The following is a 12,120-nucleotide window of genomic DNA, read 5'->3' as shown; positions in this document are numbered from 1 at the left end:
CAGCTACATTGTAGCCACAGCCACCCTGGGGCGCACTGACAGAGGCGAGGCTGCCGGACACTGGCGCCACCGGGCCCTCTGACCACCACCAGTAGGCAGTAGTGTCTTGCCCGAGGACACAACAACCAAGACTGTCCAAGCTGGGGCTCGAACCGGCAACCTTCCGATTACAAGACGAACTGCCAACTCTTGAGCCACGTCGCCCCACGTGACAGAGCGACCCCCCCCCCCCCCCCATTCTCAGTCACACCTGGTGGTACTCACCGGCTCCTCCACCTCCCCTGAGGTGTGCTGAGCTTCAGCCTGCAGGTCGATGGGCGGAGCATCCTCCACGATCCTCTGAACAGACATCTGAATGAACTCATCGAAGGAATCTAGTTGCTGCCGCACCAGCCCTTTCTCGTCAAAATAAGAGCTGAGAGAGAGAGAGAGAGAGAGAGAGAGAGAGAGAGAGAGAGAGAGAGAGAGAGAGAGAGAGAGAGAGAGAGAGAGAGAGAGAGAGAGAGAGAGAGAGAGAGATCAAAATAAGAGCTGTGCTGGCCCCGTCAGAACCTCACAGGCTCATGCCAGATTCTGCACTCAGTAAAAAAAATTAAAAAAAATACCCTGTCAGGCCATCGCATGACCCAAGCTTAACATCTACCTGTCCAGTCTCTGATCGATACTTCAATGTTGATCAGTGGACTGATCACTAGACCAGCGCTGGTCTGGTGTTGGTACAACTTTGATTCCTTACCTGCAGCTGAGTTCAAAATGGCAGACATGAACTGTTCTACAGAGCAGATGATCATTTAATTCAGTTTCAGATTTGTGGCAACAGATCTTCTTATAGCCTCTGACTTATCTCTGTGCTTGTCCTGCTAGACCTCAGTGCAGCGTTCGATACGCCCAACTATCTATCCATGAAGCCAGATAACACACGCTTATCCCTTTCAGGGTCCACAATGGCGGCGCCTATCCCAGCTGTCTTAGGGCGAGAGGCAGAGTACACCCTGGACAGGTTGCCAGTCTGTCGCAGGGCTGACAGATAGACACAGACAACCATTCACGCATACGGACAATTTAGAACTTCCAGTTAACCTATCCCCACTAGCTGGAGTACCCGGAGAGAACCCACGCAAACATGGGGAGAACATGCAGTCGTAGATATATAGGATCTAACCAGACTCTTATTCTGGATTAGGGCTGCAGCTATGGATTATTTTACTAATCCGGTAAGATAAGAAATAACTTTGTCTTATAAATGAGCAATAATAAATATTCAAAAGAGGGAAAAACAAGAATTTTCAATTTGAGCTGCTCATTGGTTTCCATTTCAGTAACTGCAGGGTTTTTAAATAGTTTACTGCATATAACAGCTGACAAAAAAATTAACTCTTTGATTGTAATTGTGCAATATTAAAATTTAAAAAGGTCACACTAATAATATTAATATATATATATTAATATTATTAGTGTGACCTTTTTAAATTTTAATATTGCACAATTACAATCAAAGATATACACACACACACACACACACACACACACACACACGTGTCTCAGTCAATTATAGATGATGTGAGAGGGCGGGTGTGTGTGTTTAGGGCCCGGATGGCTTGGGTATAGAAGCTCCTCTTGAGTCTCTCTGTCCTTGTCTCTGTGCTGACTCCTTCTGAAGTCCACCACCAGCTCCTTGGTCTTGCCGACGTTCAGCTGGAGGTGATTGTCCTGGCACCATGATGCCAGAATCTTCACTTCATCCATGTAGGCCGCCTCATCGTTGTGGGAGATGGCACCCAACACCACTGTGTTGTCAGCAAACTTCACAATGGTGTTGGAGCCATGGGTGGCCACACAGTCTGAAGTGTAGAGGGAGTGGAGCAGTGGCGAGAGGACACATCCCTGAGGTGCTCCTGTGTTGATGGTGATGCTGTTAGAGACGCATCTACCCACCCTCACCACCTGAGTTCTGCCAGTGAGGAAGTCCAACACCCATGCACACAGACGGCTGTTAAGTCCCAGATCCCTGAGCTTTGTGAACAGTCTGCAGGGCACTATTGTGTTAAACGCTGAACTGTAATCAACAAACAGCATTCGCACATAGTTACCCTGTTTCTTGTCCACGTGGCTGAGAGTGGTGTGTAGTAGTGATGTGCGGATCGATCCTGAAATATAGATTCCTCCGATACCAGTCATTTATGTTCTAGAATCGATTCTCACATTAAAATATCGATATTTTTAGTAATTTAGGGTTAATTTGTAGTTTATCATTAACAGCAACACAGTGGAAGGAAACTATAACATTCGGATTGTCTACATTCAAAGGAACTACTTCCTCTTCTGCCTTTCATAGTCATGTGCGAAATACGGCTGTATAAATGACTCGCAGTCCCTTGGCGCGCGCACTCACAACAATAGCTGAGCCTAATTGTGCAGACGTATTTTACCTCCACAAACAGCTGAGACATGGTTTGCGATACATGTGGCAAAAAAGTGCTCCAAGAGTGAGGTGTTGTGGCTATACTTTCCCAACCTTGAGACCTCAGAATTAGGGAGACAATCAAAAGGGCACATTTTACAGGGTTTATTTATCAGATAAAATACGTTAAATGTCACCGAAACAGCGGGGGTGTCCAAATTCAGAGGCTGCTTCCACCTGAGGACCCGCCCTTCCCGGTCTAAAGAAAGCCGGGTAGTACGTCTTGAGTTCCCTCGGTGGAGTGAAACTCAGCCGTCTGCTCCTTGCTATCTAAAATATAACCGGGCGCTGGCGTCTCACACTTTCTTTAATTAGTTTTCTGTTTGATGTTTATTCAGCAGTGTGAAAACCCCGGAGGAACACACCTGAGGGATTAATAAAGTTAAATTTAATTTAATCTAATCTAATAACTTTAATCTCAGCCAAACCGATTTACTCACGAACAAACAAAACACTGAAAAAGCCAAACAATAACATTTTTAAGTTATCAAAGTGACTTATATATCATGTTTAACCCAAGTAGTGAAAGCCTGCGGGGGTTTGAAGACGATGTGTTGATCGGCTCAGATATTTGAAGTTTACACAGCTACATTCTCACCTGAAAACATGTTAAAAGTTGGGTTTTTTTGCGACCCAGAAAGAGAAAGAAGAGTAATATTAAAACTAAGTAGCTGCCACCATTGTTGGAAACTGGAATTGGCTCGGCTGCGCTATGAATTCTGCAATATGTTTTTTAATTTTGTTGTCCAGGTGGAAATTCGGGAGAATGGTGGCTCCGGGATTCTCCCGGAAAAATCGGGAGGGTTGGCATGTTTGGTTGTGGCAACATCACTAACCTTGTCAAACACCTCAGAGTAAATCATATCACAGAATATGAGGCGCGTATGTTGAGACGAACTGAAGAGGAGGAGAGGGACAGGTGCTGCTAGGGCGAGACACACGTCTCTCACAGAGTCCTTTAGTGCTGCAGGCAGGCAACGTGTTCAAATAGCGCATAACTTCAGTTTTTTTTTATTTCTATATGATGAACTCTGCATTATTAAGTGATAAGAACAAGTAATCTGATGTCCTGTAATCATTATGACGCTATAATTTGAGATACAATAAATAAAATAAGTTTTTTTGTATAAAGTATCGGTATCTGATCAGTATCGTCGATACCACCCTGAAAAGTACTTGGTATCGGATCGGAAAGGAAATCAGTGGTATCGCACATCACTAGTGTGTAGGACGTGGGCAATGGCATCCTCTGTGGATCTGTTGGATCTGTAGACGAACTGCAGCAGATCTGTGGTGTCTGGGATGGAGGAGGAGATGATGTTCTTCAGCAGCCTCTCAAATACCTTCATTACTACAGAGGTCAGTGCAACTGGCCGGTAATCGTTCAGGGATGATGGTTTGCTGTTCTTGGGCACAGGGATGATGGTGGATCTTTTGAAGCATGTGGGGACCACAGACTTCGCCAGGGACTCGTTGAAGATGTAAGCGAACACACCTGCTAGCTGGTCAGCACAGCAGCGCAGCAGACGGCCGGTGATGCCGTCTGGCCCCGCCGCTTTCCTTGTGTTCACTCTCCTCAATGCCACTCGAACGTCATGCTCCGCGATGCTGGTCACCGGTCTCTCGCTGATGACGTCACTGTCCTCGGTAGTTAGGCGGTAGATAGCATTAGCCGCCTGGCTAACCTCGAAACAGGCGTAGAACTGATTCAGCTCGTTGGTGAATGCAGAGTCGACGTTGATATTCTGTTTTCTTGGAAGGCTTTCTGACATTATTAAGGGAGGTTCTCACAGTATTTTATCTCCAGGATCAGGTATATTTGGTGTGACAAATAAGTGCTACAGAGTTTAGATGAAGCACCAAAGCACAAAATTGGGGTGTAAATAGTTAAGGTGCCAATATATCCCCCCTGCAGTGGTGGCTTCACTCACCCCTGCGTCAGATGCAACCTTTTCTACCTGCTGTTAAGGCGCAGGAAGGCGCTGCAGTATTCTCCAAAACTATAGGTGTCGCCACTCAGACAATATTGCATCATACACCCTGATGAGGAGGAGAAGAAGTCAAAACTGGAAGCAGAGACTTTGTCAAATGTGTCTTTGCAAAGTTCTTTCCACAAACTCAAATCTTCAAACAGTTGCAACATCTCCATGTGTGTGTGAGTCTGTCTCTGAGCTTCTGTGCAGGATTATCATTAAAATAGCGGGGGGAAATGGCACGTTCGCATACTTGTGTCTACAAACCAGCTGCGACTGCTGCAGCGCAATCTGCCAGGTTAGCAAAAGACAGTGCCTTTGTTTTCATACGCAAATGGTGGAAAAAGCATGGCGGCGACGGAGAATGAGAAGGGGGAAAGCGGATCGTTAAATGAAACAGATGAACCAGAATTGGTTTGTAAAAATGCTGCAACTTCAGTGGTGTGTTACTGGTTTGGCTTTCATTCATCAGATACACAACAGAGCACAATTTTTGATAGAACATCCAAGCAGGCCAAAAACCTGAGGTTGCATGGCGTTAAAACGGCTGCTTGCAAAAACCCCCCCCCAAAAAAAAAAACCTAACACAGCAGCCGCCAGCGCTGTAAAAAACGGTAGACTGGTGAGCAATGTTCCCTCTAATTTTTCATGTGTCTAAGCGAACACACAAACTCCCTGAGTAGTCCCTTGGACCACTGTGAGCAACAGCAGACGTGTGCACTGTGGTCACGCCAGCATCGAATCCATCCAAGTTACATGGTGTTACGAACTTGCATGTCCATGTGTTTGTTTTGTGCAGGTGTTGTGTCTTTTTATGTTAATTTAGCTGTGCCAGGGCCCTGCTCCGATTGGTGCGTGGATACACTGCCCCGACGTGACTGGTTCCAGCAGGAGGACCCGCCCATTAAAAGGAGGCTGGAGTGCTACAGTGGGAGAGGTCCTCGCGTTTCTCCTCATGACCCAGCAGTATTCCTGTGGCAGCCGCTGGCTGCAGTGCGCTTAAAAGTTGTGGAAGTGGAGTGGGTAGGGGTGAGCTGCCGTTTCTTTTGATCACCCGTTTTCTCCTGTTTTGAGTTAGTTAAGGAGGTCAGACTGTCTTTATTTTTGACTTTGTTTTGGTAAGGTCAGGGGTGCGGGATTTGTGTAGATTTGTTTTGTTTATTGCTTTGGCCCTGGCTCACCCTGAAGTGTTGACACTCCCGTTTTGGTTCCTTTATTTCACATTGTAAATAAACCACATTGTAACTAACGGATTTGTTTCTTGTGGCTGCTTGGGTCTTGGGGGGGGGAAGCGAGTGCCTCACTCATGTTATTGCCTGGCCCTAGACGGGTCATAACAATGGTTTATTAAAATAATCAAATTACAGCATGTACATTTATGTTAGACTACTTTTAATTAACTGCTTTAGCCCACTTACAATGAAAATTAAAAAATTTATTTCATGACCTGTGTAGCATGTTAACACTATTGGAAGTAAAAATAACTTGAACTCCAATTTTGAAAACAAAACTTTCTTCTTTTTTACAAAGTTCTGACTTGTATTATGAGTCTGTGTCTGTGGTCTGGGAGAGAGTCCTGTAACTCTGTCTGCAAAATACAGTAAATAATGACCAATGTTGGGCTATTAATTATATAGTTACTTCTTTTAAAAAGTAACTGAGTTTTGCAAACAACAAAGATTTTTGCAGCTGTTTACCTAAAAATGCAGCCAAGGCGTTTTTTAAATAAACAAACTATTTACAGAACAATCAGCTGTTCTGCATCAAATCTAATGCCACACAAATTATTTGTGCCACTCCAAAAATAATTTCTGTCCACTATGAGATAAAGGAGAACAACAGCCTGATACCTGCAGGCCTGACAGCAGCAGATGTATCACTGCTGTAACACCTGTAACATTCAGTAGTCGCCTCATTGTTCTGACACACACAACAAAACTATTGACTACACTACACGCTAACTACACAAGATTTGAGCTAAACGTCGCAAATCTCTCACATCTCAAAACACCGCCGTCACTCCTAAAACTTCCCCCTTCCTAAACAACTAAATGCCATGTTGCCATATCATTTTTTGATTGGTCGACATGGTACTTTTTTCGACCAATAGGAAAGGGTGGGGGTTTTTTTGGTGTTGTCTTTGCTCACAGGCGGAAAGTGCTTTCGAGCGTTTTCCTTATAAAACGCCGTTTTTACCATTTCTTCCCGCAGTAAATATAAACAACGACAGTATTCAGGAAGAAAACCAAACATTGCAGATATTTTCATCATAATTCTGGTTTTACGTGGCCTATCAACACAAAATTAAAACTGGTATAAAGTCCACACACCGTCAATTGTTCCGTCTGTCCTGCTCACATCTCCAATGGTTGTACACTTTGTCATTAACGTGGCTTCACTCCACATCAGCCACGCCGCTTTGCTAGCTAAAACACCGGTGTCGGCCCATAAGGACACTGTCATAGCCTGTCAACGATGTTGATTAGCTACGTATATATGAATGTGAATCACATCATTGGCTGGACTATGGGATAAGGTGGCATCGTTCAGTCACTCACTGACTAACACTGCAAAACAGAATTGTTAACGTATTTATTTTAATTTCAATTCAGGTTAGATTGTTTTCTGTGCACAGAGACCGTGCCAGCAGTGCGCAATTGCGCATGCGCTAGAGCTGGGTGATATAAGATTTTTTCATATCACGATAGGTTTTTTCCATTTCAGGCGATAACGATATATATCACGATATAAGCCAAATAACTATATTTGTAAGATTTAAATGTGCCGTTGCTCACAAGTAAAATGTGAAATAATCAGCAGCTTGTTTTTATTTTATATATTTATTTCCCATAATAAGTTCAACAGGGTAGATGTACTTAAGGAACATGAGACTTTTTCAGATAAATAAAGGCAAATATTGCAAACTACACAAAAGGCAGCCGCTGAAGCGTTTAAGTTTCAAAATAGAACAAACAAAACAGGCTACTAAATTGTCAATTCCACTTAGAAACAAAGTATTAATTCTAAAAATAAATCTTAGTTTTACAGAAGAACAGACAAAATTGACTAACTTTTGTCAATATCAAATAAACTGAGAACTAAAAGGAAATTCTCAATCTCTCCTTGTTGTATAGCTGAGCTTTTCAACCAGTTTTAACAGTTACTTTAGTCTGACAAAAGCCGAATGACGAATTAGCGCTTCCAGTCAGAGATTGAGCATGCACCGCTTTATTGTATTTCCAGACTTGCTTTCGGCACAGTTTACAGTGAACGCTACTCTGTTTTTTGTCAGACTTGAAATAGCCGAAATACCTTCACACTACGGAACTTCTATGGCTCTTCCGTTCGACAATCTCTCCGGCATTGGAACCATCATCTGTTGTCTCTTCGGTAACCTTCGGTCATGCTCGGTTGATTTTTCTCTAGTCGGCACACTCATTTCCTCCATTACCCAGCGGCACGGTGGCTGGCTGCTTCCCAAACAAATACACATGTGCGGCTTGGCACTTGTGCTGTACGTAACAAGTCACGTGACGTGACGCTGCGGCTGTGATTGGTTCGGCTCTGCTACTACTTAATTTGGATTGGCTGTTCTTTTTTTTCTTTTTCTTTTTAAAGAGGACAAGCGCGGCGAGGTCTATCGCAATAGTTTAATTTTTCTATCGAGAAAAAGTTATTTCGCAATACATATCGTTATCGTTCTATCGCCCAGCTCTAACATGCGCGCAGTTTAAAGGGAACATTGCTGTTGGGTGAATAATGCAAAAAACAGAGATCTGAGATGGAAAACTAACCAAAGTCAGAGGGAATTAATAATGATGTTTATCAAACGAGAAACATAGTTTGATCTTCTTTTTCTGCTGGTTCAGAGAGAGACAACACCTGCAGCATCAGAGACCTTTGAGCTGTCAGCTTTGAACACCGATGGCGGGTCCGTGTACGTGCCGTTCGGTCCGCGCTTTGTGTGGACTCACCATAATATTTTTCCTGTAAGAACAGATGATCACTACATCTCCACAAGGACACACAGGTGAGTTTACCTGATGACGATCCAGCACGCTTCCTGCCACAGGTCAGGAGTGATCTCATCATCATCTTCATCATACTGATTATCTGACAGAGACAGCAGGGATAAATATACGTGAGCAATACACATACTGAGACGTTGAAGCTTCACCGATCAATCAATGACAGATTGTCGGTTCAGGTTACTTCCTTTTCACAGATAACTGCACATAGAGTTTAATGATCAGTTTAAACAACTGGTGAATTGATCAGATACATCAATAAAAACAGATAACAATCTCACAGGAAAGTTATTGATCGTTCTGTTTTTAACTCACTGGTTCTGATCACGCAAACTGATCAATCAGAAGCAACACATCTGATCTGTTAAGTCAACTTCCTGTTTGTGTGAGTAGAGTGTAATGACATCACTTCCTGTCTGAGTGCAGGCAAATGCAGCACACAGCCTGAAGCTAGTGATATCAGGAGAACTCTGTTGATATGAACTGTGAGAGGTCCTGAAGACTGAGCCTCAGGGTTCATCAGAGAGCTGATTCCAAACTGCTGACCGCACGATGGTGATGATGGCTAAATCCAACGTTCAGTGTTTTCCAGCCCACACAGAATCTAATTAACAGCTGCAGTCTGACAGACTTTCATTTGTCACACTACAGATGACACTCCCTGTGAGCTCAAACAACTGTTTCATAAAATCCAAGCTTGGCTTTTGAAACACTTAAGTGATGAGTCTTGGCCCTACTCTCACAGCTTTGAGCTGATTACAATTCTCTCGTCCCCCTCATTCCAATGAATCATAAATGATCAAATCAGCTATTACACTCTGCTTAACACACTATTTACTAAGAGTTAAAGTTTGTGGAACAAATCCAGTTATTGTGGCTCATTTAAATATTCTGCTCTTGAAAGTAATCTCTTACAAATACTTGTGTTGTTAGTCTACTGCAAAAACACTTTGTCCCTGTCTTTGAGTCCTAAACCTGAGCCTCTTCAGTTATTCCAGGAAATTTATAAAGACAGCTGAGTGTTTTGAGCTGCTGCAGACATCCTGTCCTGTCTTTGAAGGGACATTTTCATTATCACAACCTGTAAAACACCTGTGATGAAGGAAGACATTTTGTAGTCCATCTTCTGCACTTTGTAGTTTTAACACCGCAGCCCTTCAGCCTTACGTAATTAAGGAGACTAGTGTGTCTCAGCACACCACACGTCTATTTTTCTCATCATCTCTTTCATTTCATGACCTTTACAGGTTAAAAGGAGGAGAAGACAGGATGAACTGACCTGCTGCCTGTAGCTTTGCCTCCCTGAGAAACTGGGTAATGACCTCTCACCTTTAACTTAAAGATAGATCGGTCAATTATCTTGTGGTCAACATTTACTTCCATTGCTGATCAATCTCTGATCACGGTCCAGCTTTCTTTATGCAGTGTTTATACTGTGTAAATATGGCGGATTGTACACAGTTTTTATACCGCAGAATTTACACATAATATAAGTGTTCGCTTTTATACTGTGGTACTGTTTATATATTGTAGTATTTGTGGGTGTAGTGTCACAGTAACGCTGAGTGTAAACGTCTGCAGCGATAATCAAGTTAAATAAAGGGTCCTCGTGCATTAGCAGCATTTAGCCTGTTAGCTCACACAAAGCCCCGCTGCTTTTAGCTGATGTTAGCACACGAATCAGGTGAGGCTCGTGATCTGCGTGAGGCTGACGCGTACCTGTGTGACAGGTGTTTGTTTGGATGAGTGATACTAGCTTTTGTTCTCTCAGAAATTACTAAAATGGTTAGCTGTAGCACGGGTTAGCTCCTCTGTCACGTCCTGTTAATAAAATTACCAAATAAATGCAAATAAAATTATCCACCATGTGACGTAATGACGTTTTACAGCTGTGCAGCTCACCTTCATCCTGGTCATACATGTTTATCTCCTGAAAACTTAAAACCACAACAACAAAAATAAAAACAACAACCACAAAACGTTGCGATCACCGCGCGCCCCGGAAACGTAGGTCACTTCTGCTTTGTTCTTCTTTGTTAGTAATAGGCAGAGGTGAAACACTACTGCCCCTCACAGGCTGGATGCTACAACTGCACAAATCCTCAGGCTTGCTCTCAAGTCAATGTCGTGTGTGTTTTTATTTGTTTGGTTTTCCAAAAAACGTTCTTTATTTATCTTCAAATATTTTATTGTGAAGCACAAGTAACAACTAGAAAAATTTGCATTTCCTGCGAAAATGCTGTGTGGATGCTTTAAAGCTGAAGCTGTATGCAAAAACTAGCTGAAAAAGCTGAAAAGTTGCAGAAATTGTAAAAACTTTGCAGAAGCAAAGGAACTTTGCTAAAATGTAATAACTTAGCAGAACTGCAATATCTTAGAGGAAACATAATACTTGGCAGAAATACAATAGCATAGCAGAACTTAGCAGAAATATTGTAACTTACCAGAAACATGATAACTTCTCAAAAATACAAGACTTTAGGAGAAATAGTATAAGATAACAGAAAGAATATATTTAGCCAAAAATACTTGAACATTACAGAAACACTATGATTTAGAAAAATAGTACAACATAGTAGAAATACTGTGATTTACCAGAGACACTGTGATGAAGTATGAATATTGTAATTTTAAATTAATACTATGTTTTAGCACAAATAGTATCATTTGGCAGAAATACTATATTAAGCACAAATCCTATAAAAAGCACAAATAGTATGATTAAGCATAAATACTACATTTAGTAGAAATACTATGTTTTAGCACAAATATTATAAAAAGAAGAAATACTATATTAAGCACAAATCCTATAAAAAGCACAAATACTATATTAAGCACAAATCTTATAAAAAGCACAAATACTATATTAAGCAATATAAATATCCCATAAAAATCCTTTAAAAAGCAAAAATACTGTACTATGATTTGGTAGAAAAACTATAATTAATCAGAAATACTATATTTAGCACAAATCTTATAAAATAGCAGAACTAGTAATAACTTAAACAGAAAAATTGGAAAAGCAAAATGGACAGCTGATTTTTGCAGTCTATTTCTCGTAGTGCGGACTCCCCTCAAACAAATGGCCGTAATTTCCTAACCGTAGAGGCTAGAACGGTCATTCTTAGACCATTTTGTTCAGAAGAGATGGGGGAATCTTCCAGTGTTGACAATTTATCATTAAAATCTGAATTATTAAAGATATTTGACTTGTAATGCACCATAACTGAGTAGAGGCGAAGCAAAAACTGCCTTGACTTGCCCTCAAACAACGCTTTCTAACTCTAAATCTATTTGGAGTATCAATATCATTCTTTCACCGTAAGAGACAGCAGGCTTTGGTGAACAGTCATGGAAATTTTCAGGTCTCTGTGGAAATCCAACAAAAAGTTATGACAAGAGAAAAAAGTGGTTCATTTCCAGAGTTTGAAATCTGAGCGAAGGACAAATTTCCTACCCTCAAACAAGTCTAACTCATTTCAGAACGGTAATAGGTGAGAAAGAAATTCTTGAATTGTGAGCGTCAGGAGTGTCTGAAGATATACTGGGACAAGCCTCATGTCTTAAGTTTGTTTCGTTAAGGAGATATGACGATTCGAATATGCCTCTCATTACAGAAATCAAGCGGTGATTTTGAACAAACTCTCCATTGACTTTC

General features: G+C 41.8%; 1 protein-coding gene across 2 annotated transcripts in view; it reads right to left on the bottom strand.

Moving 5' to 3' along the window:
- polr2b (RNA polymerase II subunit B) overlaps positions 1–10,519 on the bottom strand; it is a 31,110-nt gene extending 20,591 nt beyond the window's left edge. For both annotated transcript variants that reach the window (XM_004563637.4, XM_076890519.1), the window contains exons 1-3: positions 10,365–10,519; positions 8,475–8,547; positions 265–415 (exon numbers count right to left, since the gene is read on the bottom strand). In XM_004563637.4, coding sequence (XP_004563694.1) covers positions 265–415; positions 8,475–8,547; positions 10,365–10,383 — 243 coding nt within the window. In that variant the 5' untranslated portion in view covers positions 10,384–10,519. The remainder of the gene's footprint in view (positions 1–264; positions 416–8,474; positions 8,548–10,364) is intronic.
- Positions 10,520–12,120: the final 1,601 nt, after the last annotated feature.

The sequence above is a fragment of the Maylandia zebra genome, linkage group LG2 (assembly GCF_041146795.1).
Source record: "Maylandia zebra isolate NMK-2024a linkage group LG2, Mzebra_GT3a, whole genome shotgun sequence".
NCBI lineage: Eukaryota > Metazoa > Chordata > Actinopteri > Cichliformes > Cichlidae > Maylandia > Maylandia zebra.
Note: the sequence above shows the minus strand (reverse complement) of the source record. Positions and strands in the feature narration are given on the sequence as shown.